The sequence below is a fragment of the Nycticebus coucang genome, chromosome 11 (genome assembly GCF_027406575.1).
Source record: "Nycticebus coucang isolate mNycCou1 chromosome 11, mNycCou1.pri, whole genome shotgun sequence".
Taxonomy (NCBI): Eukaryota; Metazoa; Chordata; class Mammalia; order Primates; family Lorisidae; genus Nycticebus; species Nycticebus coucang.
The window spans coordinates 114,485,292-114,497,095 of record NC_069790.1 but is presented as its reverse complement, the minus strand read 5'-3'; the positions used below and the strand labels follow the sequence as shown (position 1 = coordinate 114,497,095).

Genomic DNA, 11,804 nt, shown 5'->3' with positions numbered 1-11,804 from the left:
CTGCTCCCCTCCAGAGGGCAGTCGCCAGCCTATACCATGGACTGTGAAGAAGACAGGGGTTGGCATTTTAGTTAGCATTTTGAAGAGTTGAGTCGGACAGCACGAACGAGTGGAGAAGAAATGAGCAGAGCCCACAACAGGTCTCTGGAAATACTGAGCGGAGTGGGATGGCGGAGGAGGGATCTCAGCAGAGGGATGACGTTGACTGTCCCTCCTGTTCTTTTGGCAGGCACCAGATACTGCTGGATGAGTACTGGCCTCTACATACCTGGAAGGCAGATTATAGAAGTCTCTCTGCCTGAAGCTGCTGCCTCTGCCGACCTGAAGGTAGGGCCGTGCTAAAGGCTCTTGCTTGCACAATTACTATCTTACTGATTCTCATAAAACCATATGGACAATACAGGACAGGTATTTGTACCCTAGTTTAAGGAGGTGGCAACTAAGGTGCAGAAAAGCTTATTGATTAATTTAAATATACAGAACCGAAACATTTTAGAACCCAAGACTCAAACTTAACCAACTCTGGCTCTTAAGTTTTGAGCTTTTGACTTATGTCATAGAGTGGGGAATGAGAGAGATCCGATAGAAGGTTCCCGAGCACACAGCAGCCATTCAGTAAACCTTAGTTCAAGTTGCAGCACCATGTACATTTCCCATGGTAGAGCAAGGTCTGCTTCCACCTGACAGCAAAGCCTTTTCCTCCAGTTTGACTTGCCTTCTGCTCCGTGACTCTCTCTCACATACACACTCTATTGAAAAATTAATTTGTCATCCTGCTCTGTCCCCTTTGAGGGTTACTGTGTTGATTAGGGTCTATTCTGTGCCTGTTTCTGTCTTGGAACTTGTTTACGATAAACCTAGGAAAACAATGCCAGGGTTTTACCAAGTAGTTGCCCACAAAGGGGGACCTTGGAAAGCAGGGAGGAATCACATCAGCCTTCACTACCTGAGCCAGGTCACCCTGCCTCCCAGTGGAATGCTTACTGTCCCAAATTCCAGAGTCACTGGCATGGGATAGTCAACCAAGCATTCTGTCTGTTTCAAAGGCAACAAGCCACTGATTGTGGAAGTTGATCTTCCTCAGAATTGGCTTTTAGGGTTATAGCTGGTGCTCTTCACCTTAAGGTCTCACCTGGCCCAATGCGGAGCTGTTTGAATCCCTTAGGAGAATATTTACATATAATGACCTCAAGAAATGCTGCACTTTCAGGGTTTTATCAAGCCCAGGCTTGCATGGGGTTATGGCCTAATGACCCTTACTGGGTCCTGACCTCCTGGGCCCTCTTCCTCCACACACACATGCCCTATGGTGACTCTGTGGGGGATCTCTCTGCTCCAGATACAGATTGGCTGCCACACAGATGACCTGACCAGGGCTAGCAAGCTGTTCCGAGGCCCACTTGTGATTAACCGTTGCTGCCTGGACAAACCCACGAAATCCATCACCTGTCTCTGGGGTGGCCTTCTCTATATCATCGTTCCTCAGAGCAGCAAACTGGGTTCTGTGCCCATCACCGTGAAGGGGGCTGTGCATGCCCCCTACTATAAGCTGGGTGAGTGGAGCCCTGGGCCACCACCTGAGGGAGAGGGAGGTGACTGGGAACTGTTTGGTGTAGGAGGAGAGAGACACTTCAATGGACCAAGAAGGGTCACCTTCCTAACCTTCAGCTTGGGGGCCACCTGGGTCAAGATCAGGCCCCAACCTTGGGGACTTCATAGGAAAAGGACAAAGAAGAGGGATACTGTCATTCATTGTCTTCCAGGGGCCCACATTTATGTTTTAACTCATGAGGTTAGGGAAAGTGGTTTTCAAGCCCATGGTCTCTCTTCCTAGGGGAGACATCCCAGGAGGAGTGGAAGAGGTGCATCCAAGAGCATCCAGGTCCCTGGGGAGAGCTGGCCACAGACAACGTCATCCTGACAGTACCAACCGCAAACCTTCGTACCCTGGAGAACCCGGAGCCGCTGCTCCATCTCTGGGACGAGGTGATGCAGGCTGTGGCTCGACTGGGAGGAGAGCCCTTCCCATTGCGTCTGCCGCAGAGAATTGTTGCCGACGTGCAGATCTCCGTTGGTGGGTGCTCTGAGCCAGCCCTCTGTGCATGCTGCCTGCAAGCACCTTTCTTTCTGTAAACACCCATGCAGCGGTCAGCTGGAGGAGAAGCATGTTTTGCTAGCAAGACATATAGAGGCAATACTTCCTACAATATTTAAAGAGAAAGGAAAAAGTGTATATAAGGAATAAGTAACAGTTTATTAACGTGTCAAGGCATGTCATCAGAGACATCAAGCTTTCCACCTGGGCTTTCACAGGTGTCTATTAGAGGACTTCAAGGAGTGAATAAAACAGGTGGAGGGCCTTGCCCTAGGTCAGAATGCTTGGGAGAGGGAATTTTACAACTTTGAGAAGACATTGCCTATGGGTCAAGGAGCCTTAAAAAGGGAGAGGAGTATATAGACATTAAAGACCCATGGAAATTTCTCCACAACTTCATTTTCTTGGCTTACATAGACAATCACTATAATGTAATGTTAATGTGGGCAACTCCATAAGTGAATAATGAGAGGAGAAACTTCCTCAAAGAGTTCCAAAGTTTGAAAAAAGGGTTTAATGATACAGGATCACATAATAAGGCATCCTCATAAAAACAAGAAACTCAAGTGGCAACGTGAATGACTCTTTGTAACAATCTTATTATCCCTCCCATAGCCACACGATTTCATATTTCAGGTGCAAATGAGATAAAGGTGTTCTTACTGAATGAGAGGATTAGGAAGGAAGATTGTGAGGGCCTTGGTTCAGATTGCCCTCCTGAGCATTATGGGGTGCTGGAAGTCGCCCAAGGTGACTGGGTATTTTGAAAGAAGCAATATGAGAAGAATTTTGTGCATTGAGCGAGGAGGACCCTAACCCTCTCTTCCTCCTCCTGCATCTTCCAGGCTGGATGCATGCGGGGTACCCGATCATGTGCCATCTGGAGTCAGTGCAGGAGCTCATCAATGAGAAGCTCATCAGAACCAAGGGGCTGTGGGGCCCTGTCCATGAGCTGGGCCGCAACCAGCAGCGGCAGGAGTGGGAGTTCCCCCCACACACCACCGAGGCCACCTGCAACCTGTGGTGTGTTTATGTGCATGAGACAGTCTTGGGCATTCCTCGAGCCCGTGCCAATATTGCCCTGTGGCCCCCAGTTCGAGAAAAGAGAGTCAGAATCTACCTAAGCAAAGGGCCCAATGTGAAAAACTGGAATGCATGGACTGCATTGGAAACGTATTTACAGGTATTGGGCAAAAATGGGGGATGATTGGAGCCTTCTACTTTGGGGAGCACCAAGGTGACATGGTTAGTTGATGGCAACCAGGAGACCTCCCATTGTACCTGTCCCCACACTAGGTCACAGGAGGCCTTGACAGAATCCCAGTGTGACAGTTCTAATGATGCTGCCTTTCAGTGCATTGCTTTCCGTAACCCTCAGGGGCACATGATAGCCTCAGCTTCACCCTCCACTCCACAGAGATACATGAGGGTGAATGGGAAGCACTGAGAAAGGTTAACATAATAAAGGCAAAGGTAGTACTATAAATATACTTGCTTTCTCTAGCTTTAAAGACATACCTGAGATTGAAGCCAAACTCTCCTACTTAATAGCTCTCTAACACCAAACAATGCCCCTGCCATACACACACAGAACAGGCAACATGACCTATCTTTTCCTTAGATGAGAATACATGGGTCATTAGGAAAGTTTTGAGATACACAAAAATCAAAAAACATAAAATCTGTGAGGACAGAGACAAACGAAGCCCTTGTAACAACACTGATAAGCCAAGCAAGGTAAACTTGCCCAGGTGAATCAGAAAGGACACTGCTGACTGTGTTTCTTGGAAGTGAAATAATGGACCATAGCACAGCCTGTCTCAAAACTTTCATAGTGACCCATGTACTATCTTCTCACTGTGACTTGGCTGTGCTTCAGATTTAACTTACGTAGGCAATCCAAGATTCCTCAGGGGCCTGGACATGGATGTTGCTTTTGCTTTTGAAACTTTGTTCAGTGCCCCAGTTCCATTTCCCCAAAGACTGGATCCATTCCGAGCACACTGTGGAGAGTTTCAACACCTTGAATTCTGGAACTCAATCTCAAGCCAAGCATGCTCTATTCTGGTTTTTCCACCTGCTCAAGATCCTCTCCATTCATTCCCAGTGCCACAAGAAGGACGGGAAATAGCTGGGGGTGGGGTTTTGTCTCTACTTTAACCTTTTACTTCTGCTTTGCTCATTAGTGAAATAAGGTTGACCTTGGTCTAGGGAAGTGCTCAAGCTCTGTAACCCTGGCTAACAAGGACTATTTGCAGTAGCCTCAGGATGACTGCCATTTTTAAAATTATAACTTTGCTCTTAATTCTACAGGTATCGCAAAGGTTGCCGTAAGAATAAGATTAACAAACATGTTATATTCTAGGTTATATTTCATTTTTTAAGAATTTTATATTTATATATCAACATGTAGAGAAATATTTTGTAAAAATTTGTAATTAACATTTTTGTAAATTAAGGCACCTTTCACTGCAGTTTCCCATTTTCCCCATGTATGTATGTAGTTTACCAGACTATGTACAATCTTCTGCTTCTACCTAACTCCCTTGTAAATTGACATAGACCTGTGATTACTGAGGATTTCATTGTCAGGCTGGGGACATGGGTGGAGTTTTCCAATTGTAGTTTAACTTTGCAACTATGAAATATAAAACAGTTTTTCACGTTAGCCAGTTTCAAATCCCTGTATAATGGCCTATCATGTCTTTATGATCTATTGAGATATATGAGCAATGATATTGGTAGTAAATACTGATCAGGGTCATTGCCATTATTACCACAGGCCTCCACCTCATCCCAAGTGCTGTGTTTTCCCCAAGGTCCTTCTTGGAATTAAAATATGTGAGGAGCAGGGTATGGGGCCAGTAGCCAAAACAGAGGAGAGAAGGTCAGTGAAACATATGAAGCTGATGTGTAAGGAGATAAATACATTTAATTCACTTATTATGGTGTTTCTTAGGCCCCCTTTTTGTAGTTTAGATGTCTCATCCTGATTTTTCTTTCTCTTTTCAGCTACAGGAGGCCTTTGGTTGGGAGCCATTTATCCGTCTCTTCACTGAGTATAGGAACCAGACCAACTTGCCCACAGACAATGTCGACAAAATGAATCTGTGGGTCAAAATGTTCTCCCACCAAGTGCAGAAGAACCTGGCTCCGTTCTTTGAGGCCTGGGCCTGGCCTATCCAGAAGGAAGTGGCTACCAGCCTGGCCTATCTGCCTGAATGGAAGGAAAATATTATGAAATTATACCTCCTCACACAGATGTAAGGAGTGCCCATCGAGGTGGCAGGTAGAGAGGTTTGGGGAGGTAGGCAGAGACGGGGATTCACTCCTCTACCTCTGCCTCCTAGGGTCTGGCCTTGTCCTCTTAGCTTCACCCCTATACCTTATTACTGACTTCCATCCCTAGGAAGTGGGTTAAGAATGCAGCCAAAAGTAGAACCAGAGTTACTTGAGAGCAGGGCCTCTGTTTATAAGTCTTGTTTCTCTGCTCTCAGCTGTCAGATTCCCTCCTGATGCTGCACTGGCCCATTTCTGAGATCTTTGGCACCTATTTCTATACCAGCCCTCAATTCACCATTGTGGGCCATAGCCCATAGGGTGGTTCTGATCCTGATATCCTCAGGATTCTCTCTGGCCTTTTGTTTTTGATCAGTTGTTCCAAAACCCTAACCATAGAGCTCAAGTGGAACACAAATTTACCAGGAGACCTAGACAGCTCCCTGATGACTCACATATTTTGTGTCTTCAGTAGTTTTCAAAGTGCTTAAAAAGCAGTCTGGTATAGTGGGAAGAGTCCAGAACTAAGGTTAACTCTTGGGATATCATTTAATCTTTCCCAAGTGTGAAATGGAAATAAAAATCCCTGTCTTACAGGGTTGTCATGAAGGTTCAGAGTGATAATTCTGAAGAGGTGTGTGAACTCTGCAGGGCATGCCACAGCATGACAAGCTCACTCCTACCCATCCTCTCCCAGAGCTTAGAGGTTGAGATCATCATCTCTATGAGTACATTCCCCACATCCAAATCCTGGTTCTTTCCCCTACTAGTTGTATAACCTTAGAAAGTTCCATAACCTCTCTGTGACTCAGTTTTCTCATCTGTAAAATGAGATCAAATTCATCAGATTATTGTGAAGATTAAATTCTATAACACTTCTAAAAGTGATGAGAATGGCACCTGGCAGCGAGTAGGTAGTGAGAAAATGTCAGCAGCAGCCACTATTATTATCTAATTGACTCAGTATCATTTCAGAGCTAGACTTCACTTTTAGATGGTCTTTACTGAGGCAGTAATAATTAATTATAGTCCATCCTCCACTGAAGTCTGAATTCTGGCTTTATGAATCTAAAGACAAAACTCTAAATTCACACTAGGAGTTTTAAAGCTACCTAGAGTTTAGTCTTTTCACCTAATTCTGTCTTTCAGATCAAATTTCTTCTTTGATTAAATTAAGAGTGGAAGTTTTTTTTTTTTAAAGAACAATTCCATGACAATGTTTGTTCATAGACAGCTGGCTTTGTGACAGTGTTTCTATTTCTGCATTGACACAGACTCAAGATTCAGTCACTGTCAAGGGTTACTCACTAGTTTGGCAGAGGAAGTCCACATACATAGAGGACTTTACTTTGGAACAAGATAATTGTGTAGAGCCAAACCAAACTTCATTTAATTACCTCTTGGTCAAGATTCTCCTAAGTTTTCTTCTAATCTTACTTAGAACCTCCATTCCTTTATAGTTTTAACTAGAGTTAGGTCCCTAGGATTGATGTTGTGTATTTCTGCCAGTTTCCCTTCAGCTTCCTTCTTTTGATTCGTTATTTAAATATATCATTTTATTTGCCTAATTGGTAATTGGGTGGTTTTGAACTCTATCATGTTTTTCTTTGGATTTCTTTATTATATCATTTCTCAATCCTAGAATTATTTTCCTTTATTTCACAAATATATATTGTCTAGGTGGTTTGAACATAAATGTTGAGTATTCATTCAACATTTAAAATAATTGCTATTAATTATCATGTTTTGAGTATCTGCCAGCTATTGTACTGGTTCTTCTATATAGATTGTTTCATTTAATCTTCTCAGTAATTTCATGATGTGGAAACTATTGCCACTACCATTTTATGTAGGAGAGAACTGAATTTTATGGATACTAAGTAAATTATTTAAGGCTATATTATTAGTAAGTGATAGATCTGGGATTTGAACCTAGACATTTTGATTATAGAATGCTCATTCATAACTACAATGCTTTGAATGACCAGATAAATGGACAAATAAAGAAACCAACAAGCAAGTAGAAAGCCACAGTGTCCCTACTTGCCAGAGCTTTGGCTGCTTGTATTTATCCCTCACCTAATTTTTTCAGAACAGAAGGTCCGTTTGTTTATACCAAATGCCAGTTCAAAGGAAAAATAGAATACAGGATCTTGAAGTGTTTCCCTATAGACAGTTCTGGGGTGAGCCCTTTAAGATCAGCTCTGAGTTATTCAAGATTCAGTCATTCTCTTTAGGACACCATGAAGACATTCCCTATCTATTTGATTTTAAAGTATGGGCTATTTTGGTAAAGTTGCTGACTCCCAAAGGGACAGTGCATGTTCTCAGAGAGGACATTAGATCTTCAATCTTTTAGAATAATATTTGTTTCCATTCTTGCCCTCTTAATCAGTTTTCAGCAGTATAGCTTAGTAGAAAAGTCTGGGGATCTTTTAAATATAAAGTTATTCATGCTACTCACTTGTCTAAAAACCACCAGTGGGATTTCTGATTTAAGATGATGGACTGAATATGTAAGTTTACTTCCCCTCCCTCCTCAGGCCCCACTGAAATTGAAGGCAAGAAATGCAAAAGGAAATTGGCACATCTCAGCAAAGAAAGTTGAAGGGATTTGGTTGTAAGTGCAGAAGATCTCAACACATTTCTGGAAGAGAGAAAGTGGATGGCGTATGATAATCAGTGAAAGAGTGAAGGTACATTTCGGACAGAATATAAGCTGACCTGAACAACATAACCCCAAAGAGACTCAAGACCTGAAAACTTTATCTGCTAAATAATTATGTATTGTAAAATGAAGCCCACCCTTCTCTACCCCTTCCCTGTGCACAGAACTCAGGCAGTTTACTATCAATGTCAGTTAAAAAATTGTTGTCGTTGTTATTGTTGTTGTTATTTGTATGAAGGAATTAAATAAACTGCCTGAGAAGAGGTAATAGTTGGTACTCCAGAATAAAATTCCTCCTTTTGTGGAAACAAATGACCCCCACTTATCAACTAATTCTCTACTGACAGTGTAGAAGCCCTACTCAAGTGCCCAGTGCCTCTATGCATAGAAAAGCTTACTGGAGCAACAGACCTGGCCTTGAAATAGAAGAGGAAACCCACACCAATTCCTGTGACAGTAAAAGTTACTGTCATGGATCTTAAATGAGAATAATGATCACCTAGGAATTCCCATAGGTAGGGTGGAAGGAAGAGCATGGAAGAAACATTTAACACACACACACACACCAAACAGATATTATAAGGGAAATTTAAAATATGACAAACTGTGAGGGAAACAGCTAATTTGGAAAAAATAACTTAAGATTGTAATTATATCTTCAGAGATTTGAAGTGTATTTGTAAGATGAAAATAAGATACTACAAAGAAAGAGAAGACTCCAAGAAGAAGAACCCTTTGAAAGTGAAATAAGCTTACAAAAGCACTCAGTAGACAGGCTGGAAAATAAAGCTGAGGCAATCTTCCGAGAGGTAAAGAAAAACAGAAATGAACAGAAAATACGGAAAAAGGAAAGAGACACAGACAATCAACAACTGTTAGGAGTTCCTATGGGAGAGAAAATGTAGAAAATGTAAGTAAAGAAATAAAAAGACCTGAAGAATAGAACAAACTTAGCTTCCAGATTGGAGGGGGCCAAATCAACCTGTATCTAGACATGATCTTGTGAAATTATGGAATATCAAATATAGTGGGAAGATATAAAAGTGCCCAAGATGAAAAAAAATTAGGTCCTTCTGATTAGCTCAACAAAAAAGGAGGTAAGAAATAGATGGAAGCAGATTTTTTTTTTTTTTTTACCAGCAATACCAAATGCTCCAAGTCAGTGGAGCAATGTCTTTGCATAGATTATGGAAAATTTTTCTACCCAGAATTTCATAGCAAGGGAAACCATCAAGAGTAACATCAAAATGAACACATTTTCTGACATGCAAGTCTTCAGAAATTCTACCTCTTTTTCACCCTTCTGAAGAAGTACACGGAGGAAGTTCTGCAGTAGAATGAGGATACGAACCAGGAAGGCAAAAGAAATGGGATCCAGAGAACAATGGACCTCACCCAGGATTTCTCACTCTAGAGTGACAGTTATCCAAAAGGATGTCTTACTCTAGAATGACAGTTATCCAAAAGGATGTCTCACTCTAGAGTGACAGTTATCCAAAAGAATGTTTCACTCTAGAGTGACAGTTATCCAGCTGACCCATTTTAGATAAAAATGTACAGTCTTGGGCTGTACATTCTTGTGCATTCTGTGCTATAGATAGTGTCATTAAGAATTAGAATGAGAACATTCTTGAATTAAGAAAAAACAAAGATAAATCAACAATATCTCAAGAAATTTGATCCAATTTTATGAAGCAAAATAAAACCAGGCATGATTTTGAATTACTCGTGGAGTATAATAAGAAGAGACTCAATTTGGCACTGACGGTAGGTACATTTCCTTTACAGTGGCATCATGACGTGCATAGGGAAGAAGATACCCCAGTTTCTACTTATCTCTCAGTAAGAATTATTTACATAGCCAAAATAGTGTAGCTATCATTTCTTGGCATCCAGTGTTCTGATCAGCATATTGACAAAGCATGAAAGGCTCATTTTTTTTTATTCAGAACAGAAGTTGAAAGTAATTAATGCTGACAAGAGTTATTAATTAATGGTGAAAGTAATTCAGAAAGAAATTGAGAATTAGTTGGGAGGAGAACAGTGGAAGGAAGAATAGGGCTACTTGTATATTCAAAGTTGGGATGAAAAGATTTTCAGTTAATGGAACAAGAACTAGAGAATTAGTGCATTGTTCAAAGCTATAAATTAAACCAATAGTATTAAAAAATGATTCATTTATCAAACATTTGGAGAAAGATGGGCAAAGGAAAGTGGAAATAGTTAAATCCTTATCTTTTCTAATGGGGAATAATTAGAAAAATTATTAAGTCAAGAAATTATTGTTCAAATATATAATTTAAAGTTAGGAAGTTAGTTAACAGATGATATAAAATTAGATATTGTTAAAATAATTTCCTCTAGGGAATTGGAGTAGTATTAAAAAGGATGGGGTAGGAAACTGTGTTTTTCATTTTAAGTCCTTCTGTACTATTTAATTTTTTACCTTGTGCATGTATTACTTTGAAAATTTTTTTAATAAACTCAAATAAAAATCTTCTGTGGCTTCACATTGATTAGGATGCAATCCAACATAAACTCTTAACGTGGCTTTCCAGGCCCTCAAGTGTCTGGATCCAACTGACATGTATAGGTTCATCATATTGTTCCACTACTCTCTATTTTCAGCCAGACTAAATATCTTCCAGTTATTCAAACACACTTCACCTTCTTTTTCTTGTACAGGTGTCCTACAAGACAAAGCCCACCACTGATGTCACCATGTTTGGTGATTAAGCTTACTGTTCAGCAGGTTGTCAGTAGTTTTTGAATGAAGGAGTATCCAACAAAGCATTGGGTGAAGATTTCCAACTGGTGTGCTTTTCCAAGAAGGCCTTTGATGTTTGTTCCTATTCTGGGAAACATTTCAGGAAGGACTACATGAGGCTGTAAGCTTTCTTGCACTACTATTTATTTAGCTTTGATAACTTAGTCTTATATGAGGCCAATTGGTGTCAGAAGATTTCTATCCATCTGTCATCTCGTTGGCATGCTCTTTGCCACTTTCCTGGGACATCCTAACTTCTTTCCAGCTATTTTTACCCTTCTACTTAGGGAAAACAGTCCACTATGCAATAGAAATCTCCAGCTACCAAGTTTTTTTCTTTTGTTCTTTTAGTTTTATTTTCAATTGATACATTCCAATTGTACATATTTATGGGGTATGCTGTGGTGTTTTGTTACATGTATACATTGTATAATGATGAAACAGGATACTTAGCATGTCCATCACCTTAAATCTTTATCATTTTTATCATTTCTTTGTGGTGAGAACATTCAAAATCCTCTATTTCACCTATTTTGAAATAATGTACAATACAATATTGTTAACTATGGTCACCCTACTGTGCCAGAACTTAGTTCTTTCTATGTAACTGTAACTTTGTACCTGTTGACCAGTTTTATCCATCCTCTCTCTCACCTACTTTCTCCAGACTCTGGTAACCACTATTCTCTTTTCTACTCCTATGAGATCAACTTTTTCAGATTCTGCATATATGTAAGATCGTGTAGTATTTGTCTTTTATTTCACTTAACATAGTGCCCTCCAGGCCATCCATTTTGCCACAAATTACAGGACATTTTTATTTATTTATTTTTTTGAGACAGAGTCTCACTTTGTCCCCTTGGTAGAGTGCTGTGGCATCACAGCCCACAGCAACCTTAAATTCTTGGGCTCAAGCCATTCTCTTGCCTCAGCCTCCCAAGTAGCTGGGACTATAGGTGCCCGCCACAGTGCCTGGCTATTTTTAGAGATGGGGT

At 40.9% G+C, this 11,804-nt stretch overlaps 1 protein-coding gene across 3 annotated transcripts in view; it reads left to right on the top strand.

The window, feature by feature from the left end:
* The window catches only part of TCAF1 (TRPM8 channel associated factor 1), a 49,873-nt gene extending 39,332 nt beyond the window's left edge, over window positions 1–10,541 (top strand). For all 3 annotated transcript variants that reach the window (XM_053553390.1, XM_053553389.1, XM_053553391.1), the window contains exons 4-9: window positions 230–327; window positions 1,340–1,553; window positions 1,835–2,074; window positions 2,941–3,278; window positions 5,108–5,358; window positions 7,918–10,541. In XM_053553390.1, the coding sequence (XP_053409365.1) occupies window positions 230–327; window positions 1,340–1,553; window positions 1,835–2,074; window positions 2,941–3,278; window positions 5,108–5,358; window positions 7,918–7,927 (1,151 nt within the window). In that variant the 3' untranslated portion in view covers window positions 7,928–10,541. The remainder of the gene's footprint in view (window positions 1–229; window positions 328–1,339; window positions 1,554–1,834; window positions 2,075–2,940; window positions 3,279–5,107; window positions 5,359–7,917) is intronic.
* The last annotated feature ends 1,263 nt before the right edge of the window (window positions 10,542–11,804 follow it).